This window comes from Phymastichus coffea, unplaced genomic scaffold, assembly GCF_024137745.1.
Source record: "Phymastichus coffea isolate CEN01 unplaced genomic scaffold, Cenicafe_Pcof_1.1 PCOF00010, whole genome shotgun sequence".
Taxonomy (NCBI): Eukaryota; Metazoa; Arthropoda; class Insecta; order Hymenoptera; family Eulophidae; genus Phymastichus; species Phymastichus coffea.
Genome location: NW_026706821.1, coordinates 1,710,077 through 1,736,819, shown reverse-complemented (window position 1 = coordinate 1,736,819; position 26,743 = coordinate 1,710,077). Strand labels below are relative to the sequence as shown.

General features: G+C 33.8%; 1 protein-coding gene across 1 annotated transcript in view; it reads right to left on the bottom strand.

Moving 5' to 3' along the window:
• The window catches only part of LOC131671543 (probable pyruvate dehydrogenase E1 component subunit alpha, mitochondrial), a 284,027-nt gene that overhangs the window by 117,297 nt on the left and 139,987 nt on the right, over positions 1–26,743 (bottom strand). Inside the window, exon 4 of the mRNA XM_058948038.1 lies at positions 546–794. Within this exon, the coding sequence (XP_058804021.1) occupies positions 546–794 (249 nt within the window). The remainder of the gene's footprint in view (positions 1–545; positions 795–26,743) is intronic.

The following is a 26,743-nucleotide window of genomic DNA, read 5'->3' as shown; positions in this document are numbered from 1 at the left end:
GTGAAGGTGTTGTACATCACGAATATGCACCAACAGGTCAGACAATCAATAAAGAATACTACGTTCAAATTTTGAAACGTTTGCATGATGCAGTAAGAAGAAAACGGCTGCACTTTTGGGAAAGTGGTGACTGGCTTCTCCATCACGATAATGCGCCAGCGCATTCATCCAATCTTGTGCAGCAGTTTTTGAGCAAACACAATATCGCATTGCTTCGACAACCTCCATACAGTCCCGACATAGCCCCTTGTGACTTTTGGCTAATTCCAAAACTAAAAAAACCACTCAAAGGACACCGAATCGATGACAAAACAATGGTTGAAAACAATGCGACGAGTGTACTTAAGGCTATCCCTAAAATTGAGTTCCAGGACTGTTTTGAAAAGTAGAAACATCGATGGAACCATGTTATTCAATCAAGTGGGGATTACTTTGAAGGATGCCACCCACCAGATGATAAATAATAACGCTAGCTCGAAAATATAAAGGTAGGCCCGATACTTTCCGGACAAACCTCGTATATATACAATACGCGTTTGACTTACCCATATACCTGGAATATAATCTCCTCTTGTATAATATTCAGTACTTGCTGATGCACGATCCATACTGGTACCCATACCGTAGCCATTATTCTCACAAATAAAAATGCAAGGTACATTCCATAATTTGCACATATTGTAGACTTCAAAAATTTGACCTTGATTTGCCGCACCATCACCATACAAAGCTAGGCATACACCACCAGTATTCAAATATTTCTGTGCAAATGCAATTCCTGCTCCTAAAGGAACCTGCAAGCGAAAGAATTAAAATATTTCAAAATGTTAATATTGATAATAGTATTAATAAGTAATTAAATGTCTTCTATAGGATTGCTTAAAGCATCCGTCTACCCCTTTTAAAATATCAAATACAAGTTTATGTCAAAAATGAATCAGATGAAAGTTCTTAATCTTAAAAAAGCACATATCGCGTTCATCTTATCTATGACTTTGAATTTGATTATCACGGTCATTTTAAGGTCAACTTGGTTTTTCCAAATAAAAAGCTCTATTTTGTGACCCTGGAATCAGAAATAGAGGAAAATTCTATTTTTAGATAAAATACTATTTGTAGAGTCTGGTAAATTCTCTTTCAGAAGTTCTTTCTGAGGCCATTGATAATACAATAAGCTACACTCATTGATTTTGCCACGACATTGACGTTACCGGTGCGCTCCCGGTGAAATAAAAATATTGTTCCGTGTTGCATAAAGTAGAGCTAAAAATGCATGAGCGATATATAAAATAATATTTTCTTAGTATGAGAATAAAAGATATTTAATAAAAAAGATAAATATTAATACGGGGTACATCCCAGCTTCATGCTCAATCTCTCTTCATGTGTACGATGTGTGTTCAAAAATACCTCAAAGGTTTACATTTTGCGGGTTTGAAGAATCTGATTATCAAAATTTTTATAAATATGTTGGTATATGTGCTGCTAAAGTATAATAAAACTTACGGCTATATTAATTATTTATTTGATCTGTGGCAGCCGCTAAGATTCGACGTATTTCTATGATTTTGGCGATTTTCAGTTGTTAAAAAAACTGGATCAAAGAATTTGTATTAACCGAGTAAAAAGAACTTAATTAAATGATGAATGAATTGTTTGTCGGTATGTGTGTGTGTGTGTATGTGTGTATGTGTGTATACACTACGATCCCTAAAGATTTGCCATCCCCTTGCTGAAATCATCAAAACTTTAGAGTTTTATGGCTCAGTTTCTATAAGAGCTAGAAAATCCTGCGGGGTCTCATTTGAAAGGTCTTGCCAAGACCTTTCAAATGCCGTAGAACATAATTGATTTTATTCGTTTTTTGTACAACTTGTAACGTCATAAACAAATTGTTTTTTTTTAATTTTTTCACATCAACTTCGACCCCGATTTATTTATATAACGGATTCAACGATGGAAAAACTGTATAAGCCATTCGATAGAGCTTTCAAAAAGCTACAAAATCCATATCCGAAAAATTTTTTTACCTTTATTTTTTATAAGTTATATGGTGTTTTATACAAAAACAAAGATTTTCAAAAAATGGGCTGATTTTTTTTATTTTCAACTCAAAAGAAAAAACTCTCAGAGGAAAAAATGTAATATTTTGCAAGAGCTATCAAATGCGCCACTTAGAATTAAAAAAAAAAAAAAAATTTATTTTTTCACGTTTTTTTGAATTGAAATTTTTCTAGAAAAAAAACTGAAATTACATATATTTAATAAAATTAGTAAGTAACTAGTATTTATAACTGAATGGGCTTACAAACAATGATAACAAGATACATTTATTGAACCATAATTTATTACTTACTCAGAATAGATTAACATAATTTGGTTACAATTTTTCTACAAAATTTATTTATTACAACGTTTCAATAATAACATAACAATAATAATTTCATTTTTTATAATACTAATAACGCTTGTAATTAATATATTATCACAATCTGAATATAAATTTCAGTTGTAAACAAAAACGAAACAATACTAATTATTTATACGTTTTTTTCATCGAAATGTCCACCTTTGTTTGCTATAACTACTTTACAAATTCGAGGCATTCGTGCTACAAGTTTCTCTAAAGTTTCTGCACTTATTTTTTTCCACTCATTTTCTAAGATATTCCAAAGATCCTTCTGGGAATTAGGTCCTACCTTCCTTACAGCTCTATCTAGATCATCCCACAATAGTTCGATAGGGTTAAGATCAGGAGAGTACGGTGGCCATTCCATCACAACTAATTTTTTTTTCTTCTCCAATTGAGCAAGATAACTTTTACATAACTTTGAAGTATGCTTTGGGTCGTTATCTTGTTGGAACGTAAATTTGCGACCAATTATACTTGTTCCGGAAGATACAACATTTTCTTCAAGAATTTTTTTGTAACCTTCATTTTCAACTTACCATCAATTTTAAGAAGGTCACCAACCTTAGAACCACCAAAACAACCCCATACCATTACTGAGCCACCACCATGTTTAACCGAAGCACACATATTTTTCTCTAAATGTTTTTGCTTATTTTTTCTCCGCACAAAACATCTGCGTTTACTACCAAAAACCTCGAATTTGCTCTCATCAGATCACGAAACTTTTTTCCAATCATCAATGGTCCAAATTTTATGTTTTTTGGCCCAAGCCAATCGTTTCTTTTTATTAATCGGTTTTAGTAAAGATTTTTAATTGCTATTCGACCGTATAGTCCATCTTCATGAAGTCGTCTCTTTATCGTAGTAACACTAAGCTTAACATCATATGCTTTTTGAGTTTCAACAGCAAGTTCTGGTGCCGTGAGTCTTGGATTATGTGTACTTGTACTACAAATGTGTTTATCAGTAGCGCTCGTAGTTTTCCTAGGCCTTCCTGAAATTTTTTTGTTTTTGATATTTCCTTGAGTTATGAATTTTTTAATGTTATAATCAACTGTTCTTCTTGGAATATTCAAAATTTTGGAAATTTCGTTATTACTTTTATTCACTTTATGCAAGGCTACTATCTCAGATCGCTCTCCAATGCTTAAGTTTCTTTTTTTCGTCATTTTTAATGAACAAAAAATACATGCATAATTTACTAACTAGATTGGACACATTGATATTTCACTCATTAAAGCTGATAAGAGACTGAAATTCCATACGTATGCTCTGCTATATGTATACATTCATGAAAGTCAAGTAAATCAAACCACGTAAACACTCAGTGATTATCACAGTGATTATCGGTGAGCACAATACTGTAGAAAGTCATTAAAAATGAAAACAATGCAAATTCCTCTGTTACAAACGTCGAATACAATAAATGTATCTTGTTATCATTATTTGTAAGCCCATTCAGTTATAAATACTAGTTACTTGCTAATTTTATTAAATATATGTAATTTCAGTTTTTTTTCTAGAAAAATTTCAATTCTAAAAAACGTGAAAAAAAAAATAATTTTTTTTTAAATTCTGAGTGGCGCATTTGATAGCTCTTGCAAAATACTACATTTTTTCTTCTGAGAGTTTTTTTTTAGAGTTGAAAATAAAAAAAATAGAGCCCATTTTTTGAAAATCTATGTTTTTGTATAAAACACCATATAGCTCATAAAAAATAAAGGTAAAAATATTTTCCGGATCTGGATTTTGTAGCTTTTTGAAAGCTCTATCGAATGGCTTATACAGTTTTTCCATCGTAGAATCCGTCATATAAATCAATCGGGGTCGAAGTTAATGTGAAAAAATTAAAAAAAAAAACAATTTGTTTATGACGTCACAAGTTGTACAAAAAACAAATAAAATCAATTATGTTCTACGGCATTTGAAAGGTCTTGCCAAGACCTTTCAAATGAGACCCCGCAGGATTTTCTAGCTCTTATAGAAACTGATCCATAAAACTCTAAAGTTTTGATGATTTCAGCAAGGGGATGGCAAATCTTTATGGACGGTAGTGTACATATACATATACATGTACACTGCCCGTCAATCACTTTTGCCATGCTTACCTCAAAATTAGGCAAACTTGAAAGTTTTGTATCTCGGTCGGAAATCATCGTATCACAAAAAACAGAGGGCATTTTAAAGGTAATTGCAAAAGCTTCCATTTAAGACATGCAGAGACTTAAAAATGAAAATATGTGTTTTTTACAGTAAAAAAACTGATTGAAAAAATTTCAATTTTTTTAACCTCGACTTAAATCAATGCCAATTTAGAACCAGGCGGTGGAGGGCAAATCAACTGGAGGGGTTCGGAGGGTAATATCTTTCCCTTTAAAATTAGCCCCCCGCGGGGTTCTATCCGATGTTTTTTAACCGAACGGCGTTTTTTGTAAAAAAATAACCTTTTTTTTCAATCCTCAATTACTTCGACTTGCGTACGTTTTGGAAAAAAATGCCAAGGAGAAAAAAGTTTCATTTTGTGCCCAAGAATACGAAAATAAAGTTAAAATAAAGAAATAGAGAAAAAAATTTTTTTCGGCTTTTTAGCGCATTAAAAAAATAAAGGAATTTAACTTTTTTTTTACGCTTCTTTTTAAAATGTCTAGGGACGTAGTAAATCACAAAAAAACTAAAACTAAGCGTAAAAAAAAATTAAATTCCTTTATTTTTTTAATGCGCTAAAAAACCGAAAAAAATTTTTTCTCTATTTCTTTATTTTGACTTTATTTTCATATTCTTGGGCACAAAATGAAACTTTTTTCTCCTTGGCATTTTTTTCCAAAACGTACGCAAGTCGAAGTAATTGAGGATTGAAAAAAAAGGTTATTTTTTTACAAAAAACGCCGTTCGGTTAAAAAACATCGGATAGAACCCCCCGGGGACTAATTTTAAAAAGAAAGACATTACCCTCCGAACCCCTCTGGTCGATTTGCCCTCCACCGCCTGGTTCTAAATTGGCATTGATTTAAGTCGAGGTTAAAAAAATTGAAATTTTTTCAATCAGTTTTTTTACTGTAAAAAACACATATTTTCATTTTTAAGTCTCTGCATGTCTTAAATGGAAGCTTTTGCAATTACCTTTAAAATGCCCTGCTGTTTTTTGTGATACGATGATTTCCGACCGAGATACAAAACTTTCAAGTTTGCCTAATTTTGAGGTAAGCATGGCAAAAGTGATTGACGGACAATGTATATCTTCTATAGAGAATAGAATAAAATAAAAGTTAAAAATATTACAAGAATAAAAGTAAAGATAAAGACAAATATAAAAGATGAATTTAAAAGACAGTATATAATCAGTATATGATGAAAATTTAAGATAGGTATATTCCGTAAAAATGACTAGAGATATATTCGATACTCTCGAAGCCAGTCCGACACTCTACCACCCCCATCCACAACAGTCTGTAGTCTGTCAGCCAAATAGCTGAAAAATCAGCTCAAGACAGTGTCAGACAATCACAGATCTCGGAGTTTGACCATTAGACTGCCAGGAAGAATGAAATCAAAGGCCTTAGAAAAATCCAATAACATGAGGATTGTCATTTTGTTCCTCAACGGTCCTGTAGATATAGTCAAAGACACCCACGAGTGCCATCTGAGTGCTGTGAAATCTCACAAAAATGGCCTGCCGTGGATCACGCAGTTTGGAGTGGTTATGATAGGAAGATGATTGTAGGTAAACGAGCCTCTCAAGCACCTTACATACCTTGAATAACCTGACAAAAAAACCATATTGGTCAAATGTTTTAGATGGAGACGAATTCAGAGCATCCAAGACCCCCTAGCGAGTAACTTCACGAAATTTGAATGGGGAGTGGTCATGAGGAACATTTAAGGAAGAGGCTACAAGTTGTTCAAAAAATCACGTGTCATAAGGGGAGCAGAACTAACTATATTGGCATAGTGAAACGGCCGAGGGAAAAAATTGAAATGGAGACGGAAGGGCGTATTTGGTGACTCCCAAGTTTTGAAACTCACTTCATCTAGCCTTGTTGTTTATTCCGGAAGACAGCTTGCTTCAAATGCAAGAGATTTTGGCTGAGTCGCGGACATTGAAGACATCGACATCTAGCAACGTCATTCTCAGAATGGGAAGAGGATGCCAGTTTGTAGGCAGCACCTCGCTTTCTCATAAGAGCGCGGAGCTTTGGACTCATCCAGGGATATAATTTGATATTTTTAAGACGCACTGCCGTATTAAAGGATTCAATAAAAGCTTTAGTGAAAGAAAATATCGAGTCGTTAAGGGACGACAGGTCAGCATCAGCAAATGGACCCGAAAAACGGTCCGATCGTACTAAAGATCTATTAATTATTCTAAAAAGATAGTTGCTGAGGATCTAATTTAAGGCTGTCTCGTCCATATAATTCAATTCGAGAGACTTAATATATCTGAAGACGTGCTTGTTCGAGTTGTTACGGTAGATGAGCGTAAGAAATTGTGGACAGCAATAAAAGGAGCATCAGATTTCCCAAAACCCTGAGTGGCATTTTGGTCCTTTACAATGAAAAGGTCGAGCATGACATGAGGAGGGGAATTTATGTTGAGACAGTGGTGTGTGGGGTCAGTGGATACGATGCGGAGATTGTGAGAGTTAACTAGAGATTAAAAGTTCTAGCATCAGGTAGTGAGCTAGAATTGAGGTCAGCATTAAAATCACCGATGATAATTACATTATCATGAGGATAATTATCAGGTGGAGGTAAGTAGCCAAACAATTAAAGAAGTGAGTGGAAGAGCATGCTGAAGGATATCTGTATACACCGCGATCAAAAGTTTAGTATTGTAGGACTTTATTTCGCCGAGGATAAATTCAGGTGTATTGTCGAAGTCTGGATCAAAAGTGGCTAGAAAGCTGAAATTAAGGTAAGATCTTACCCACCCCACCATCCTGCTTTCCAATTCGATTGAGTCTGAGAAAATTGAAGCCAGCAAGAGAAGGGTATGAGTCAGAGATATCGGGTGAAAATCGGCATTTGTTGTGTGGACTTGTGATTCAAGAAAGATAAAGTAATAAGGGGAGTTTAATCTATTTATTCTGATATAACCAACAACAAAGAAAGCAGAGCGCGGTTGATGGTTATGAATTGGCTGAAATCATAGTGGAGAAGGCGGAGGAGATGAATTTGACGCCGCTTCTGATAGTTGAGTGGGAAAATTTGAAACCGTCGGTCTACAATAACTGTCGGTTGTATTAAGTTGTGGAGCAGAGTTTTTGGGATGATGGCAGTAGATCGTTGTTTAGTGGGGAGCGAATTAAAGGTTAAGTGGCGCGTGTCTTTCAGTTCCGATCGGGGTGCCCGAACCAACATGGCGTTAGAATGCTGGGCAGGTGCAAGACGGTGCGCGATAGGGCCCGGGAAACCAAGCTCGATTACGCATCAGTGCCTTCAAATAGATGGTGAAGTGGCTGGGGTAACATCTTATGAATGAAGACGGGGTTATCGGAGCCACACTGAATCACCAGCTTCCCAATCAGCTTTCCAGAGCGCTCCAGAACAATATCACGCGACACCATTGAGTTGATACTTAAGATAAACAGAGAAGTAATAGGGGATGGCTGGTTTTGCTGGACATTTCCTGATTTGGAGATGAGCAAACGGCAATCCACTTTTTGGTAGATGCTATACGGCCCCGAGCACTCTGATAGTAAATTACTTCAAAGAGTATACTGCTAGTATCTTCCAACGAACCATGAAACTACTGTGGATGGCTTAGAATAAGAGCTCGGAGCGATTCTTGAGACCTACTATGGATTTCAGGCCCTTCACCTTATCAGCAATGCGATCGAACTTGGCTAAGATAAAAGCCTGACTGGCTCTAATATCGTTACAAAAATTCGTGAATTCGTTGTTGTCGAAACTAGAAAACCATGCTGATAGTTAGTCGCCTTATTGTCGATTAGAGCGGTCGGTCTGCAGAGAGAGGTGAAACAGTAGGGTAGGTAATTAAACAATCCGCGATCAGAGAATCGCTCATCAACTAAATTTCCAACGCCTTTGATGGGAAGAGTTGATAAGGTGACACTTGTCTCTTCCGGCCTAAGATAATGACGGAAGAAAAGGCATCGAAAGAAATAGAAATGGTTTGACGGGGAGCGCGAAGGAGAGTAAATACCTGCCGCTGGTTTGACGAGAGATAGCCGAGACAGCAGTCTCAAAAAAAAACAGGTCCCACAGGTAAAAATCTTGAAGTCAGGGTTTGAGATTATGTTAGTACAGTACTGATAGAAAATTTCAGCATAAATCTCACACTTCAAGACATAACCACCCCGGTGACTCAATATTTTACCACATCCGGCAGATAAAGGCAAGACCATTTCATAAAAATTGAGTAATTATAAATTAACAAGGAATTTATAATAAAAGAAAATTTATAGAGTATGTCAGTAATTCAGCCAATTTTCCATTTCCAATTTCAAATTCCGCGCGGAAACTGTGTTAAGATATAGGTAAGTTATAAATGACAGACAGAGACAACGATTTGAAAAATTTTTATATGTCGGGTCATTAATCAGTCGTATACAGGAGCTAAGAAAAGGTCAAGATTTAATAAATATTAACTTGGTAAAGATAAAAATGAAAAATGGTCAGATACTTGCATTGTTTATAAGTTTCAATGTAACGAATGTCCAGCTATTTATGTAGGGCAGACAAAAAGGAAACTCAAACAAAGAATTAAAGAACATGAAAATATTCCAATAATCAAATTTAACAGATTGCTACCGATACCTAAACATCTTACTGATAATCCAACACATCATTTTAATTTTAACAATATTCGAATTTGAAACAGATTAGTAACAATAAAAAATTAGTTTCCGAAATGTTATTTATTGATAAAAGCAGTAATATTATTCATTAACAAGAGGATTCTCAATATCTCAGTAAACAATACAAAAGTGTTTTTGAACTTCCTAAATAGATTTAATGTTATTGGTTATCTAATACTATATTATTTCATATTGTTCCATGAAATAATATCGTATCCTTGTTTTATTAAAAATGACCTTTGCTGCCGTGTATTAATATGATTAATTTTGTATTATACTCATGTTTTTCTCATTGTTTCTCAGTTTGATTTGTGTCCTGTAACTTCTCGCTCGTATTTCGTAATCTGATTACTATGTATTATATTATAACTAGTTACTTGACTATATTTTTTATTTTATTTAACAAAATTTATAATGAATTTTTTGTTGACTTATAATAATAGAAAATGTAATCTTGAAAAATTCTTCAATGCGTTGGTATACGTTTTTTGTAATTCGATTAGATACCATTTTTAATGTAAAATTGTCATCATGCTTGTACAACTGATTGATTTATATTTTGAATAAAAGACCTGATGAGACTGGAAGACAAACCAGTGGAATGTTACCATAGAGTCGAGTCTACGATGAATAGAGAGTGGAGAATCAAAATAGTATTGATAGTCCCTTTTCTGTCAAATATGACTTTAAAATATCAGTCCTTACAAATAACGTTGATATTTGCTGGTTTAGGGATAATTTGTAATTTAATATCGTAACAATTTATTGGTCACATTTATCCATTTATTTCATATTTTATAGGATATCTTTATATAAACAGACCGTCATGGTAGCTTTTTTCAGCTGTTTTTTTTTTCATTTTTGATTCGTGACTATTTGAAGAATTCGTTTATTTATAAATTAAATTTAAAAAAATTTCTAAATATATAAACAGTTCCGAATGCACCACAATTTATTGATTCTATCTATAAAACTATTAATATACAGGGTGGCCCATTTTAAGTGGACCAGTAGCTTTTCTCGGAAACTATGAGAGATAGTGAAATATTTTTCAGACAAAAGTTGCTCAATTTCGAGGGGATCAAATTATCATGACCTTACCTTTGACCTTGGAGGTCACGTACAAGGTCATTTGAAGGTCAACTTTGTTTTCTTAAATGGGAACCCCTATTTTTTATCCCGGATTCAAAAAGAGTGGGAAATTCTACCCAATTTTTTGTTTAGGCGTCATGTCTGTGGTCTATTTTGCCCTATTTATTCAAGGTTATAAATGAAGAAGATAAGTGATTAAAGTATTTTAGCTTTATTATTTATTTACCAAAATAACATTTATTACATTTATTTACCAAATTAGTCAATTGTTACAGTAAGTGTTCAAAAACATTTCCATTTCCTTGAATGCATAATTCGATTCTCCGATGAAAATTATCGACTGTCCTCAGTAGTATATCCTGCGGTATGCTCTGACATGCGATCCTGATCCTGTCCATCATGTCTCCTCGGGTAGTTGGTTGTTCTTGATAAACGACATTCTTCAAGTATCCCCATAAGTAAAAGTCAAGACATGTTGAATCGGGAGATCGTGGTGGCCATGCAACTGGTCCACTAGGACCGATCCATCTACCGTTGAATCTGATATCCAGGTAAGCTCTAACATCTCTGTGGAAATGCGCAGGAGCTCCATCTAGCTGCATTCACATTCTCAGTCTTGTTTGGAGATCTACTTCTTCCAGTAGTCCATCTAGTTCATTTTGTAAAAATTGAGAAAAGTTTGCTCCATTGACATTTCCCTCAAAAAAATAAGGTCCAATCACATGTCCATTGATAATGCCACTCCACACGTTGATGCTCCAACGATGCTGATGATCTACTTGTCGATGCCAATGAGAATTTTCAGCTGATCAGTAATGACAGTTGTGCCTGTTGAGCTCTCCATCATTTTTGAATGTAGCTTCGTCAGAGAACATGACATTATGGAAAAAAGCCCTGTCGTATTGAATCATTTCTTTTGCCCAACGACAAAACTCCAGTCGCCCATCCATGTCATCTGGTGTTATGGATTGAGTCAGAGTGATATGATATGGTTGGAATTTTCATTTTCTCAAAATTTTAAGGACAGTTCGTTTTGGTATTCCAGTTTCTCTTTAGATCTGTATACTACTAATATGAGGATTCCCATGAATAATTGCCAATATCACAAGCACGCGAACATCGTTCTCATCGTGTAACGGTCCTATATATGAGCTATTTATTAAATTATTAAATGACTGCAACTAGTCTAACGTATTTATCTGTTTAGTCAAAACAATACATTAAGCGGCGCTACCTCACTGTTTACGCGACTGTATACAAATAAGAGTCGAGTCAAAACAAATAACGTGACGTAACAAATAATAGACATAGATATAATGATCCATAATATTGAGAAAAATATGTTAATTATAGATAATTTGAATATAACAAAGTATCGATTATATAGATTTTAACATACAGATTCACAATATCTCATTCAATTATAAATTAATAATGAATATCAATATGTAAAGTTAATTTATTTATTAACATATGAAATATTAGAAAAATATAAATAATTTATATGTAAAATGAATAAGCATAGAACATGAGTAAGAATTGGTTTCATTAATAACAGCTAAATAACAACTGTTATTAATAAATAAACAATTAATAATTTATTTAAACAATAAGCTATATATAGAACGAAAATATTAAGTTAATACTTGATAATGACAATTTTATGATTTAGAAATCTTAGATAATTAATCTAATAATCGCATATTAAGATTAGAAGAAAACCGTTACAAATATGAAAAATTAATCATAATTCAAATGTTATTAATTAATTTAAATAATTAATTTTGGAAAATACTTCCAAAATTAATCAACTTTAAGGTTATATGAAATTTTAACAATTTTCTATTGTAAATAATGTAATATCACGTTAATTAACTTTATTAGTTAATAACTTTTGACGACACTATTGGCGATAATTGTATACTGTATAAAATCAACAAATAACTAATTCTGTAAAATTTACATGTGTTAAAAACTTAATATTAATGGCTATTTACTTGTAAATTAAGAAAAATCATTTCTCAAAATTCGCGAATGTCTGTCGAATTTTCGATGAAATCTCTCCTGCAATAATAAGCGGGAAAATCTGTGTATAAATAGGCCCACCTTTGCACAGGCTAGATTCATTCACTTCTAGCCTTGCAAAGTGAGCGCATGAGTCTGAATAAACTTGGATTAACACCTAAGTTCTTTCTCTCATTGTGATTTACTAAGCAAGACTAACCTTTCCTTATAATTTGAGCTCGACTTATAGAACATCTCGCGCTATAAGATACTTGGGCCGAATGATATCCTATCAAAGAAAGACTTTAGCTCTGCTTATGGGACAATTCGCACCATAAGAAACTAGGGCATTGTCTGACTTTCCTCGATATATCGTAATTCCTTATATATATTTGATTTACTTATTTATTATATTTGTTTCATTTATCTATTTTCTTGACAATTAGAGTAAAATCATCGGAAACAAATTCTTACTCATTAGCTACATTACGAGAGTTCGAATTATTTTTATTTATAAGTGATACGAACATCACAATCGTAAGTATGATGTTTTCGCGTACGAACTAAATGTCCTTCTTGAACTTTTACATGAATCCTTCGAATGGTGTTATGATGAAGGTGTCTCTAGTACGGGAAATGTTCTTGATAAAGTCTTGCAGCTCTACGATAATTCACTCCGGCTAGACCAAGAATGAAAATCATATCGACGCGTTCACGTGCAGAATAATCCGGCATGGTCCAAAAAAAAAAGCTTTTGATTTAATTTTTAATAAAAATTTGTAACAAAAAAATTCTCTTCAATGAACATAAAATCGCTATTCAGTGAAATAAGCGAATAAACTGCGAATAAGCTGCAGTACCGAAAAACAATTTTTGTTTTGTGGAAATAAAAAGATTCGATATGCCAAACCAGACAATGACAGGTACACGTATGTCAAAGTACATAAAGACACTTTACGGTAAATGTTACTTTTATTGGATAATATGGATGGTTAAGCTAGAAAAATGTACGACCTTGCACTTGCATATGATAAAAGGGGTGAATCAGCTTTTTCCAAATCCGGGGTAAAAAATAGGGGTTCCCATTTAAGAAAACAAAGTTGACCTTCAAACCTTGAACATGACCTCCAAGGTTAAAGGTAAGGTCATGAGAATTTGACCCCCTCAAAATTAAGCAACTTTTATCTGAAAAATATTTCGCTATCTCTCATAGTTTCTAAAAAAACCTACTGGTCCACTTAAAACCCTGTATAGAATATCGACTATTCCATTGTTGATGATATTTATTCAAAACTAAACTTTACAATAAATATATTTAATAATTTTATATATATTCTATAAATAAATTTTATTAGATTGCATAATAGTTCTTTTTTATTAAATTATTTTGATGTTAGGTCACTTAAAGGATGTAGACATTATGGTCCTTATAATTGCTTTTTATTTGTTTTCTAGTAAAAATCAACCCTGTTTTTGTATTTTTAAAAAAATATTGTTTTCTCAGACGAAGCTACATGTCAATTAAATGGCAAAGTCTATAGCTATAACCGTAGATATTGGTACAACAAAATCCTCATTGGATGAACGAAAGTCACACTCATTATCCTCAAAAATTAAAGGTGTGGACATAAATGGTAGGCGATACAATAATAGATCCCTTTTTTATCACAAGAAATTTGAACAGTGTAACTTTTGTTAAATCAAATTGTTCCAGCTATCCAGGCGTTAAGAAGTAATGATTTTGAAAATACATGGTTTCAGCAAGACGGTGCTCCAGCTCATTACGGTGTAAATGTCAGACAATACCTCAATGAAACATTTTTTGATAGATGGATAGGTAGAAGAGGTACAGTAGAGTGGACTTCAAAATTTCCAGATTTAAGCTCTTTGAACTTTTTTTGTAGTATTTAAAAGATCGGGTTTACAGAAGTAATCTACATAATCTTGAAGAATTAAGACGTAGAATAGTTCAAGAAATTAATGCCATTTCACGGTAGATGATTCAAAATGCAACTCAATCATTCTACAATAGGATTGGTAGTCAAGAAGCGAATGGAGAACAATTTGAACATCTGTTGTAAATTCATTTACGTGAAAGGCAAGAGGAACTCACTATTAAAAAGCACCCCTAAGTGAGAACTCGCTATAAAAAAGCACTCCAAGGAAACAGATTCCTTCTACGTCCACGTCGTTGATCCTGGATAGCACTAAAAGAAGGATTAGGACTTGAATCGTTCCCACCCGTCAAATTTATCGCTCATTTTGATTCTAGTATAAATAATAGGAGTTGGGTTCCCATATGAAAAAATTAGGTTGACCTTGAAATAACCTTAAAAATAAGGTTCAAGGTCTAATCAGAGGTCACCGTTGGGTTCCTCGTTAAAAGTTACATAGGGTAAGACCTTTTGTTCATGACTTACCTCATGCGGTTTTCCGAATTTTTCGGCGTTTCCATTCTTTTTCCTCACCCTGTATGTAGGTCATTCTTCATTAACTGAACCACCGACCCTTTCCAAAATTGATGATGTCCAAAAAATCACGCGACAGCTTAAAATTTTTCTTTTCTCTTCTAATTCACAGCGACATGTGGCATTTTATAAAAATTAAAAATGGCGGACTCAATATGGCAACTGAAACTTGAGATAATCCTAAACATTTTTCGAAATTTAAAATACGAGGGGGGGGGTCAATAAGTCTTTACAAAAAGAAGGAAAAAAAAGTTTTGCGTATGTAATTTTTTTTTATTTTTCAACATCATCTCCTTGAAGGTCGATACATTTTATTAAACGGCCTTCCAGTTTTTTTAAGCCATCAGAAAAATATGATTTCTGAAAACCCTCAAAATAGGCATTTATTTCGGTGATAACTTCTTCATTCGACGTGAATCGTTGTCCGGCAAGCCATTTTTTGAGGTTAGGAAATAAGAAAAAGTTACTGGAACCTAAATCAGGCGAATATGGTGGATGGTCAATTAATTCGAACTTTTAAATCGTTAATTTTTGCCATCGAAACTGCACACGTGTGAACTCGAGCATTGTCTTGAAGAAAGACGCATTTTTCTTGTTCCAGTGAGGATGTTTTTCTCTGATTTTTTCTTTCAGCTAACCTAATAATGACGCATAATATTGTCCAGTGATCGTCTGGCCCTTTTCCAAGTAGTCGATGTAGATAATTCCATACGCATCCCAGAAAACCGTGGCCATAATCTTGCCAGCTGACTTTACTGTCTGTGCCTTCTTTGAATGAATGAAAATAAATAAATGAAAATAGTTTAGTAAGTTTTCTTAACCTTTTATGAATTGCGATGGTTTATTGCAAAGATGCTTTTTACATTAAATACGGTTCTGACAACATGAAGTTTATAGGTCGTCAGAACCGTTTACAAAAGAAACACGTAATGTATAATTTTACTAATGATTTTCCAGATTGAAACACGTAATGTATAATTTTACTAATGATTTTGCAGATTGAAAAACTCGTTTTACATACACATCCCAGAAAACCGTGGCCATAACTGTGGCAAGAGCCAGCTGACTTTACTGTCTTTGCCTTCTTTGGCGCTAGTTCTCCTGCGGTAATCCATTGTTTGGACTGTTCTTTGGTTTCAGGATGTGAGTGTGTCAAATATGTTTCAGGATTACGACGTATGCGTGCCAAAAGAGCCTCAGAGATGACCACGCGGGTACGTTTGTTTTCAACAGTGAGCAAGCGCGGCACCCATATTGCTCATATTTTTTTCATCCCCAATTTTTCATGTAAAATTGAAATGATTGTACTCTTTGATACCCCTGTGGCCTCAACTAATTCTCGCAATTTTAATTTTCTATCACTCAATACCATATCGTAGATTTTCTTGACCATTTCGGGCGTACTCACTTCTACGAAGCGTCCTGAGCGAGGTTCATCTTTTGTTATTTTATGGCCGCGTTTAAATTCATTTACCCAATTATAAACAGTCTTAAACACAGGGGCAGATTTGCCATGAACGGCATTCAATTCAACTCTGATTTCTTTTGGTGTAAGGCCTTTCAAATGAAAATGTTTTATCACCGCTCGAAACTCTGTTTTTTCCATTTTTCAAATAAACCAATAACTTTCTGTTCAACCAACGCTCATAAAAAAACGACTTAATAAATCGAGCTGAAACTTCGTACAATATCTATTTAGTAGTATTGCTTGCCAAAAACATCATAATTTAAGCGTGTCGAGCGCCATCTCTTAGATTTTGTAAAGACTTATTGACCCTCCCTCGTATCTTACCTTATTTAAATACTATATTTTTTTAAGACCGAATATTGATTCAGTGTCAAATTTCCGACCTTAAAAAAATATAGGATTTAAATAGGACAAGATATTTTTAAATTTCGAATTCATATTAAGTCCGCGATTTTTAATTTTTAGAAAACGCCAGATAGCTCTGAAAACTAGAGGAGAAAAGGAAAATTTGAAACTGTCATGTGATTTTTTTGGACATCACCAATTTCAGAAAGGATGACAACGAATGACACATATATTTTTATACACTTAATTAATTGATTATTAATCAATGTAAAATGCTTTGGTCTTGTGACACTTGATTCGAGTTATATTTCCTGAACGAACTCGCGGTGCGTCAAGAATCAGCCCATACAATGTCGCGTCACTGATTATTTTTAAAAAAGAAGGTACGGAAGGCGCGTTCGCTTAGCCACGGAAGGCGCCGATGGGCTTTCATCACCCGGTAATCTCAATCACTGCAATTATTAGACAAGGAGAGAGGATAGAAATTATCAAGAATTGTATATTTCTAGCGTTCTTTCTTCAGACTTGTTTCTTATTTACAATGCTTCGATGCAGTTATACGTATCGGAAGAAACGGCCGTGCGAGCTCGTCTCCGTGCAAATAAACGCAACGGAGACAAAGCAGCGCCTCACAATTCCTGGTAAACCGCCCTGGTGGAGGCGGTGCAATCCAAATGCACGTGTATCCACCCGTCCGCGTTCCGATGGTTTTCCGCCGAGAGAGAGAAACGAAGGGTGCACCAAAAATACAAAAGGGTACGTTATCTAAGAGAGAGGCGTCAGTGCAGACCTGGCGAGCTACTGCTACTGTTCTGTCGCTCGTTGACGCCTTGGTAGCTATCGTTGCCTGCTCTTTTTGATTACTGTCCGTAAGTTCCAGCAGCTGAGGGGTCGTAATTCACTGTGGACTTCCTCGCCGCTTCCGAGCTACTGAAAGAGAAGACAGATGTACGTTCGCGTCTCTCTTCTTGTTTTCTCGATATCACTTGAGATTAGCTTGTTCACACTTAACTCATTGTCGCGACGCTGATCGACAACGCTGCCAGCTACGCACACATGTGCGGATCACGCCGGCGATACTATTTCTCTCTCTCTTTCTATCATTTCTTCTCACTTATTGCCTTCAGCCGCACTGACCACCGACACCGATTAAGAATTAGACCTGAAACAAAGCAATATCACGCGTCGATACTTGATTCGAATTACGAAGACATTGATGTAGCAGCGGCGAAAGTGAAGGCACGCGGAAAAGAGAGAGGTGAACAGGGCAAGCGATCTCAATGATCGCCTCACCCGGCACAGTCTATTATTTACGGTCGATTTACTCATGACAGTAACCCACATGACTTATTGAACCAGTCCGATTGTAGAAGGAAAGTCCGTTATACATAATTTCGAATAATGCCCGCGATTCTATTAATAAATTATTTACGCGGGAAAAGGAAGGTATGAAACGGGATGGAGAGAGGACAAAACAATCAATTACGCCCGCGACGCAGTGAGCCCTTTGCGTCCAACCTCGAGTGTCATAAATTGCATGATCGTCGTTCTAATGCATCCGTAAAACATGGGCACACGATTAAAGGGAAGAGAGAGTAGCTCATCCTGCCATCACTGCTCTTATTGCTCTTGCTACTATTTTTCTTGTTGACGCTGCTGATGCTGTCCCAACTGTCGGAGTTTCCTCAAGACGTCGGCGATAACTGGTGTTGCATCAGCAAAGCCGCTGTAAAAACTGAATGTAACCTGACGCACCAAACAAACGATGAAGGACAACCAAAATGGTGTAGCGGTTCGCGGTACTGCGTACTTTTTACTCTCATCTTCATTAATCCCTACCTCAAAACAAAACTAATCGAATATGAATCGTACGCTCACGTACGCACACAATACATCGAAATCGCGTGCAAAGCAATTTTCTCAGACACAAGATTACAAATAAAATGACTTCTTACGACAAATCATCATTATTTTCATCTGGGATTATAGGTCTACCTAATAACATTATTATGTACTCTCATGTAATAACAATGTCTCACTTTTTACTAATATAATTGCTCTCTTTAAGTTAATAAATAAGAAATTTTTGTTGTTCATTTCGAAGATTATTATCATTATTATTATCATTACCATTATTATTATTATTATTATTATTATTATTTTTATTATTATTATTATTATTATTATTATTATTTTTATTATTATTATTATTATTATTATTATTCTTATTTAAGATGGTTAAGAAACAGACAAATCCTTACAGACATTGTACCGAACTTCTTTCCTTTTTAGTTTAAGCCGTGGTATATCACAGTTGAAACATCATGAGGAAAGGCCTACTGATTAAACCTGTCACTACCGAGTTGTGACATCACTAGAGAGCTCTGTTGCTTTTCGTACGTATCGTTAGTTTGTCTGTTTATCCATCCACTGTTCTTTCTCATAAAATACAGCTTTGAAAAAAAAACTTTAAAACACGTCTTTGGATCGACAAATTTACGCCAACTCATCGACAAGCGCAATCAAACTATGGTTGAAAGCTTTAAAAAAAACGCAATAAAAGATATTACTTCGGAGGAAAATATTTGAAGTTGAATAACTAATGTAAGTAACAAAAAGTGATTACGAACTGTTTGTTGTGGACCACTAATGGAACATTAGTTTCAAATAGTTCGAAAGGACACAATTGGTCGATACAAAAATTAATTATAAATATACTTCCAAAAAGTAGAAATTTTCAATTTTTAGCGGTGTAATGGGGGTGGGTATTTTCGGGGCTAAAGGGCCATTAAACTGAGGTTGATTTTAGCCATTATGGTTATGATTAGTGGTAGATAAGGACAATCATTTGTACGCAACAGCCAGTGTATGTTCCTCGTAGGTACCACGTCGATAGTGAGTGCATAGGTAACGCTTGCTCTAATCGCCTTAAGGAGAATGTGCTCCTGTATGCCGTTTAAAAAGCGTGAAGAGATGTACGCACGTGAAGTTTTGCGTTATATCTAGTAAATATGGTACAGCGTGAGAAGCAAAAGATGGCACAGATGTACACAAGTAATTATGCATATCGATTTAAGATTGATTAAGACATTTTATTACTTCAAAATGTTTACTACAAAGAAAATTTACAGTCTGAGCCGGAAGCTTTCGAGCGGCAGAACGTATATATGCTTTTATTTGTGTGTATGTGTGTGTGTATGAGAGAGAGTGAGAGAGAGAGAGAGAGAAGGGAACGAATAACGCGAATTATTTTTACAAGTGATATTCGATACTATATTCCGTTCGTTCGTTATTGAAAGAATTATATGAAAATGCTTTTCATTGGCTAGATAAAACGACTACTATTTCATTCGAAAGTAAAGTATTGGCACTTTCGACTTCGTTGAATGCTCCTGCAAAAGCAGCGGCTCAAAACATTATGCAGTACAATGATCGATATGGATGCTCTTATTGTGAATATGAAGGCTGTACATGCTCTATTGGTTCAAGTTATCACATTTTTCCATTAATAAATAATAAACCGATTTTCAGAATGTACGAAAAGATGATCGAACAAATACAAATTACTATTAATAACAATTTAGAACACGTACGAGGCGTCAAGGAGCAGCCTTAACCCATTAACGCGCAAAATCGCATTTTTTTGCACACAATTTCAAGCGCCCGACTCATACAGAAAAAGACGGTTTCTTTTTCCCAAAATACCACCTAGGAGGTTTTCAAGGGTGCTTTTTCAGAACCTGGTACCAGTTTTATGTTAAATTGTCAACAACCCTATTTATTTTGCGTTTTAATAAAAAAAAGACCCACTTTTTGCGGTTTTTTTTTTAATTTTTTCTCGATTATTTTCCTGTTGCGGCATTCAAATCAATATTCTATCAACATAAATCGCGGTTCCGATGTTTGAGCTTCCAGAAACCGCCCGGGGAAATTTTTTTTTCTTCCAGCATTTTTCCAAAATGGCGGTTTTTTATGGCAGTGCTCTATGAAAATTTATATTTTTTTTACTCCAAAAGTATCAACTTTACAGAAAAAGTTAGTACTATAAAAAATACTTTCAATTATTCAAAGAATACGTGTGAATTTTTTCAGAGCTGATTACAAAAATTCTTTTTATTTTGACCACATTTTGAAAAATAAAAAATTTACGTAAAAATTCTGTAAAAAATCCTATGAGTTTTCTGACTAATTTTAAGCATATTTTGTGGAATAAATTTTTTCTGTTCTGTTTATTTTTTTCAATAAAAAAAATTCTGAAATTTTTTCCATACTTTCATACACGTTGTTCGAAATCACTTTTCCAAAATATCTGATGGTTTCATTATATCAGCTTGAAAAATACCAACTAGCTTTTGTTAAAATACATAAATGATGCTTGTAATGTAAAGAAAAATTTCAGTAAGTCATTCATATTATTAGGCCTTTTTTGGAGTAGATTGCGGAGAGGTAAATACATTGATGGATTATAACTAATATCATCGGACTGAAAAGAATTGTCTAATATTTTACTTTTTAGTTTTTGATTAATTTGAAAGGTATAGCTGAAGAAAATTACAATGTCTAAAAGGAAAAGTGGTAATGTAAAAAAAAACGTCGCCAACCTGAAATACAGGTTATAGAATGTGATGAATATACGATGTCTCTTTAAGGACGTTTCCCTATTTCTTTTTTCTGCGTGAAGTAACCTATATTACCGACGGTTTCTTGAAACTTGGCAACGTCGCGCTTGAGCACACCATGTAAATAAACAGTGGTAACAGCGCCGATGGGTGCGCGTGCGCATGACCGCTTTCATAACCACTATATGATGCGGTGTTGCCATGTTTATTTATCATGCATTATTTTGCTATTATTTTATTTAATATCTTAATGAGAAGCCTTATAACATGGGTCAAAACTTGAGGGTTGCATCATAAAAAAATCTTTTTGTTTATAATCAAAAAACTGTCTGCATGTGTTATTTGTAACAGGTCCAATTAACCGTTTCAAGTGCGGTCCCATAAGGCCACGTGTTAAAATGCATTTTGATTTTTGTTTATTTCTCTGTATTTAGCACTATAACGTATGCCCAAAAAACGTGTGTGAGTTCAGAATACTTTAAACTATCATAATCCTAAGTTTCAGGCAGATCTATTATTATTTACATAAACAGGGAAACGTCCTTAATACTAGACACCGAAGAATCTGGAGATTCTGACGATGCTGCTGAGTCGCATAGCGATTCTGTAGGTAATGATGAAAATGATTCTGCGGAAACAATAGAGCTTGGCTCTTTGGAAACTTTTAGAACAGTTATAGAATCCTACACTAATTCTCAAACAAAGTTAGAGAAAAATCACATCTATGACTGGGTTGAAGGCGAAATTGAGTACAATGAAAGTTTAGAAAATGAAATATTATTAAAAGAGTGTGATCGTAAAAAAATTTTGAATAGTTCATTGACAGAAATTTTTGAGTTTCTTTTTCACTTGAAATTAAAAAACACATCATTGATTGTATAAATGCAAATGGCTATGAACTTTCTTTGGAAGACTTGGATAAATTTATTGGAATCATAATTTTTAGTTGCTTCGATAAGAAATTATCTCAACGAGATTATTGGTCAAAAGATGAGTTTTTGAGATCAGATATAGTGGCATTATGTATGGGCATCAAACAGTTTGAAATGATCAAATCTAAATTAAAACTCTGTCATCCCAATGATGAAAATAAAGAAGACAAAGTTTGGCGGGTCAGAGCTTTTATAAATATTCTGAGGGAAAATATTATGCAATTTGGGATTTTCCCTACAGCGTTATCAATAGATGAAATGATGATAAAATATTATGGGCGATGTTCTTTGAAACAATTCATCAAATCAAAACCAATTAGATTTGGAATAAAAATGTTGGATCTTGCTAGCGCTAACGGATTTTTATTCGATTTTGATTTATACTGTGGAAAAAATGGAAAAAAACAATATTTTACCTAAAATTTCTTGATAGTCGTGTCGTAATTCAAACATTGGAACAGTTTTTGTCTCGAACTACACCACGTAATATGCAAAAATACCATTTATATTTTAACAACTTATTTTGTTCTGCAAATATTTTGGTTCATTTAAGAAAACTAGGATTGCGATGTACTGGAACAGTTAGACAGGACAGAGTACCTGTAAAGCACAACATAGATAAAAAGAAAGGTGAACGTGGAAATTATGAAGTAAAGCACGATAAGAACAGCGGTATCAATTATATCACAGTGATGGATTCTAAGCCAGTCTCAGTATTGTTTACTGCAGCTGTTGTAAATCCCACTGGTTCTATTGAAAGGTACAATAAAACTGAGAAAATAAAATAAAACTTGGTTCACCAAGAGCGTTTTGTGCATACAATAGTTATATGGGTGGAATAGATATTCACGACCAACATTGTAATAAAGTTCTACCTCTTTTCAGATCAAAAAAGTTGACTTGGGTAAATTTTCTTAGATACATCCAAATGGCAATTACAAATGCTACAGTTTTATTGAATACTGCAATTGAAAATAAAAGTTAAAAAATTGGAACAAATGATCTTATTTTAACTGTTGCTAAGAGTTATCTGAGGGAAAAATCTGCAAAAAAAAATCTTCATATTGCAGAACAAAGTCCCCATCAAAAGAATTGCTCTAATCAAAGATTTGCAAAAAGTGCAAATTATATTTCTGCAAAAATTGTTTTTAATCTGTTCTTATCAAAAAGTAATACATACAGTATTATTGCGAAAATATCTACAATTACAAAAAAAAAAATAAAAAATAAAAGAAAATTGAAATATAAAATTTTAACAAAATTAAAAAATATTTAAAAAAATATTTAAAATTACAGTTTTAGTGATAAAAACTTTTATTAGGATTATGAAAGAATGAGAAAACATTATTTTTCTCAGTTCTTTGTCATAAGTTAATTCGCTGGAATTTTTTCAGAATTTTTACGTAAATTTTTTATTTTTCAAAATATGGTTAAAATAAAAAAAGCCAAAATTTTTTTAATCAGCTCTGAAAAAATTCACATGTATTCGTTGAATAATTTGAAGTATTTTTTACAGTACTAACTTTTTCTGTAAAGTTGATACTTTTGGAGTAAAAAAATATAAACTTACATAGAGCACTGCCATAAAAACCGCCATTTTGGAAAAATTCTAGAAGAAAAAAAATTCCCCCGGGCGGTTTCTGGAAGCTCAAACATCGGAACCGCGATTTCTGTTGATAGAATATTGATTTGAATGCCGCAACAGGAAAATAATCGAGAAAAAATAAAAAAAAATCCGGAAAAAATGGGTCTTTTTTTTATTAAAACGCAAAATAAATAGGGTTGTTGACAATTTAACATAAAACTGGTACCAGATTCTGAAAGAGCACACTCGAAAACCCCCTAGGTGGTATTTTGGGAAAATGAAACCGTCTTTTTCTGTATGAGTCGGGCGCTTGAAATTGTGTGCACAAAAATGCGATTTTGCGCATTAATGGGTTAATTCCATATTTCGACAGTAAGATCTTTCGTACCAGATTGTACGCATATCCTCCTGGCTACTGTAACGTATACATTTTTTAGTTTGTGGTTTGATAGTAGAAATAGCCTGAAAAAATTTTACATAAATCCACTATCACAAAGAGAAATCAATGATATCATTCTATAAATCACTCCTCCTGATTATGTTGCCAGAACATCAAGAACGTTACAGAACTCTACAAATTTCAAATTTTCAGAAATGAGAGACTTACTTTTATTCTATTTGCCTATTATTTTGAAAAAATATTTGCTAAAAGAATTTTACAATCACTTTTTATTTATCGTATGACACCAGAATATTTTTATAATTTAAATCCGTTTTGGGGTTATTCCACATTCTGTTTCGAAGAGGACAATGATAACTTTAAGGAAATAAATCATGGACGAAATAAACTTAATGAAGAAATGTTGATAGGATAAAAATGCTCAATGCATATGAAATTTTTAAAGGCAAACTTACGGTCAATGAATAATCAATAGAAGAAGATAAAATGGGGTATGCTGATATGCTTGGGTTATTAAAGATAATCGAACTAAACAATAATAAATTTGAAGTATTACTTATTCAAGATGTATTCCTGTAAATGATTTAATTTTGAGTAAAAACAAAATAAGAATACAGTTTCGAATAAAGTTTCAAAAGAAAGTGTTTACTTTGAAACAATATATGAGTTACACTAAAAAGTATATTTCGGTTGTATATAACTGGCTGTAAATAAGCTCTGGAATAATAAACACTCATTAGGAAAAGTACAATTCTGTTTATATATAAGTGATTGTTTGTATTACTGTTCCAAGATCACATTTGCTTACCTTTAAATTTATACGAAAGAAAATTGTAAGATAATATATATTTTTATAAATATTATTGATTCAGTGTTATTTAATTTTTGAAGTACTCTATTTAAATAAAAACTTACAGTCGAAGCGAATTTTCATCTGGAGCAGAGCAAATTTTTTTTTCCGGTTAGATGGGACATTATCTACAGTAAAAAGAATTTTCACTGAGCTTTCACAAGATAGGTACAAAAAAAATTGATCAGGGCTTGATGATTATTAGATATGGTTTTTCTCAAATTTTTTGATCCACAGTTAACTAAAATTATTTTTTAAAATGGTCAATTTTTTGAACATATTTTTTAGTCGAGCATAATTAAATAATAATTTGATCAAATCTTGATACACTCAATTAATTATAAGGAATTGATTAAGTTAATCTGTCACTGATGTGATCAAGTCTTTACCAAATTTTTTAACATGACCAGCTTAATTCTATATGATTAAATTGTACAGTATAATTCAATGAGTGATGACATGGAAAAATTAAAGTAGTATACGAGGTCAAAAGAACACAAGCAATATAATAAATGTCTGATAAATATTTCGTACATTGCAAACACATTTTTCATATAATGCTAAATGAAATTTATGGAGTTTTTTTCGGTATATTAAGTGAATGATTGCATTAATAATAGTAGTATAGCAATGTATATTTCAGGCCACCCTGCGGGGGGTCCGTAACACTTTGGTGCCCTGGCCTAACCCTTCCAAGTTAATTATTACAAAGGTCTGCAAAAAAACAGTTTTGAGTTATCGCAAGAACGCTATTCACGTATTCCGAAAGTTTTTGATGCGCTAAACACGAATCAGGCATCAGAAATGCTCTATCACGTCACGTTTTCAAGATATTCTCACCTAAAAGTGCGAAAAACCCGTATTTTCGCTGTTTTAGAAGCTATATTACACCGCAAGAAATTTTTTTTGCTAAAAACGAATCTAACCATCTCAAAGTACCGCTTCTGCCCTTTCCAACGCATTTTTCAAATTTAACAAATTTTTTTTTTCGCGGAGATATCATCGAATGAAGTTCACCACTTTAGCGATTTCATAACAACAGTACCAACAATACAAATATAACAGCCCCACGAAAAAGTCATATGTGAACAAAAGTGCAAAAGGTAATACCATTACATTTCTGTTTTTGGGGTCGCTGAATCCGAGTCCACGATTCATCCGACCCGATTAGCTCAGGGGTTAAATTCAGATCAAGGTTAAATCAAGATTATCTCATTAATCTTGGTCCAGGTACTGTTTCTATAGGTTTTTGAGGTCCCTGAATTCGAATTTGGGGTGCGTTTGACCTGGTCGGCTCAGAGTCAAGGTTAGGTCAAGGTAAAATCCAAAAAATGCATTGAATGAACCCGAATTTAAGGTTTATCTGACCAATAACCCCCTAATATTTCTATGGCAATGTTAGCAACCCCCTAATAACCCTCTAATAACCCTCTTAATATGAACTATGCTATGAACCCCCAATAACGTAATGACAGTGCTATCAACTCCCTAATAAACCTCTAATAACCCTCTAATATGAACTATGCTATGAACCCCCTAAAAACCCGAATTTAAGGTTTATCTGACCAATAACCCCCTAATATAAACATAAACATCCTAATAACCCAATGGCAATCCTATCAACCTCCAATAATGCAATGGCAGTGCCATCAATCCCTAATAACCGCATTAATAAGAACTATGCTATGAACCCCTTAATAGCACGATGGCAATCCTATCAACCCCTTAATAGTGCAAAGGCAAACGTTA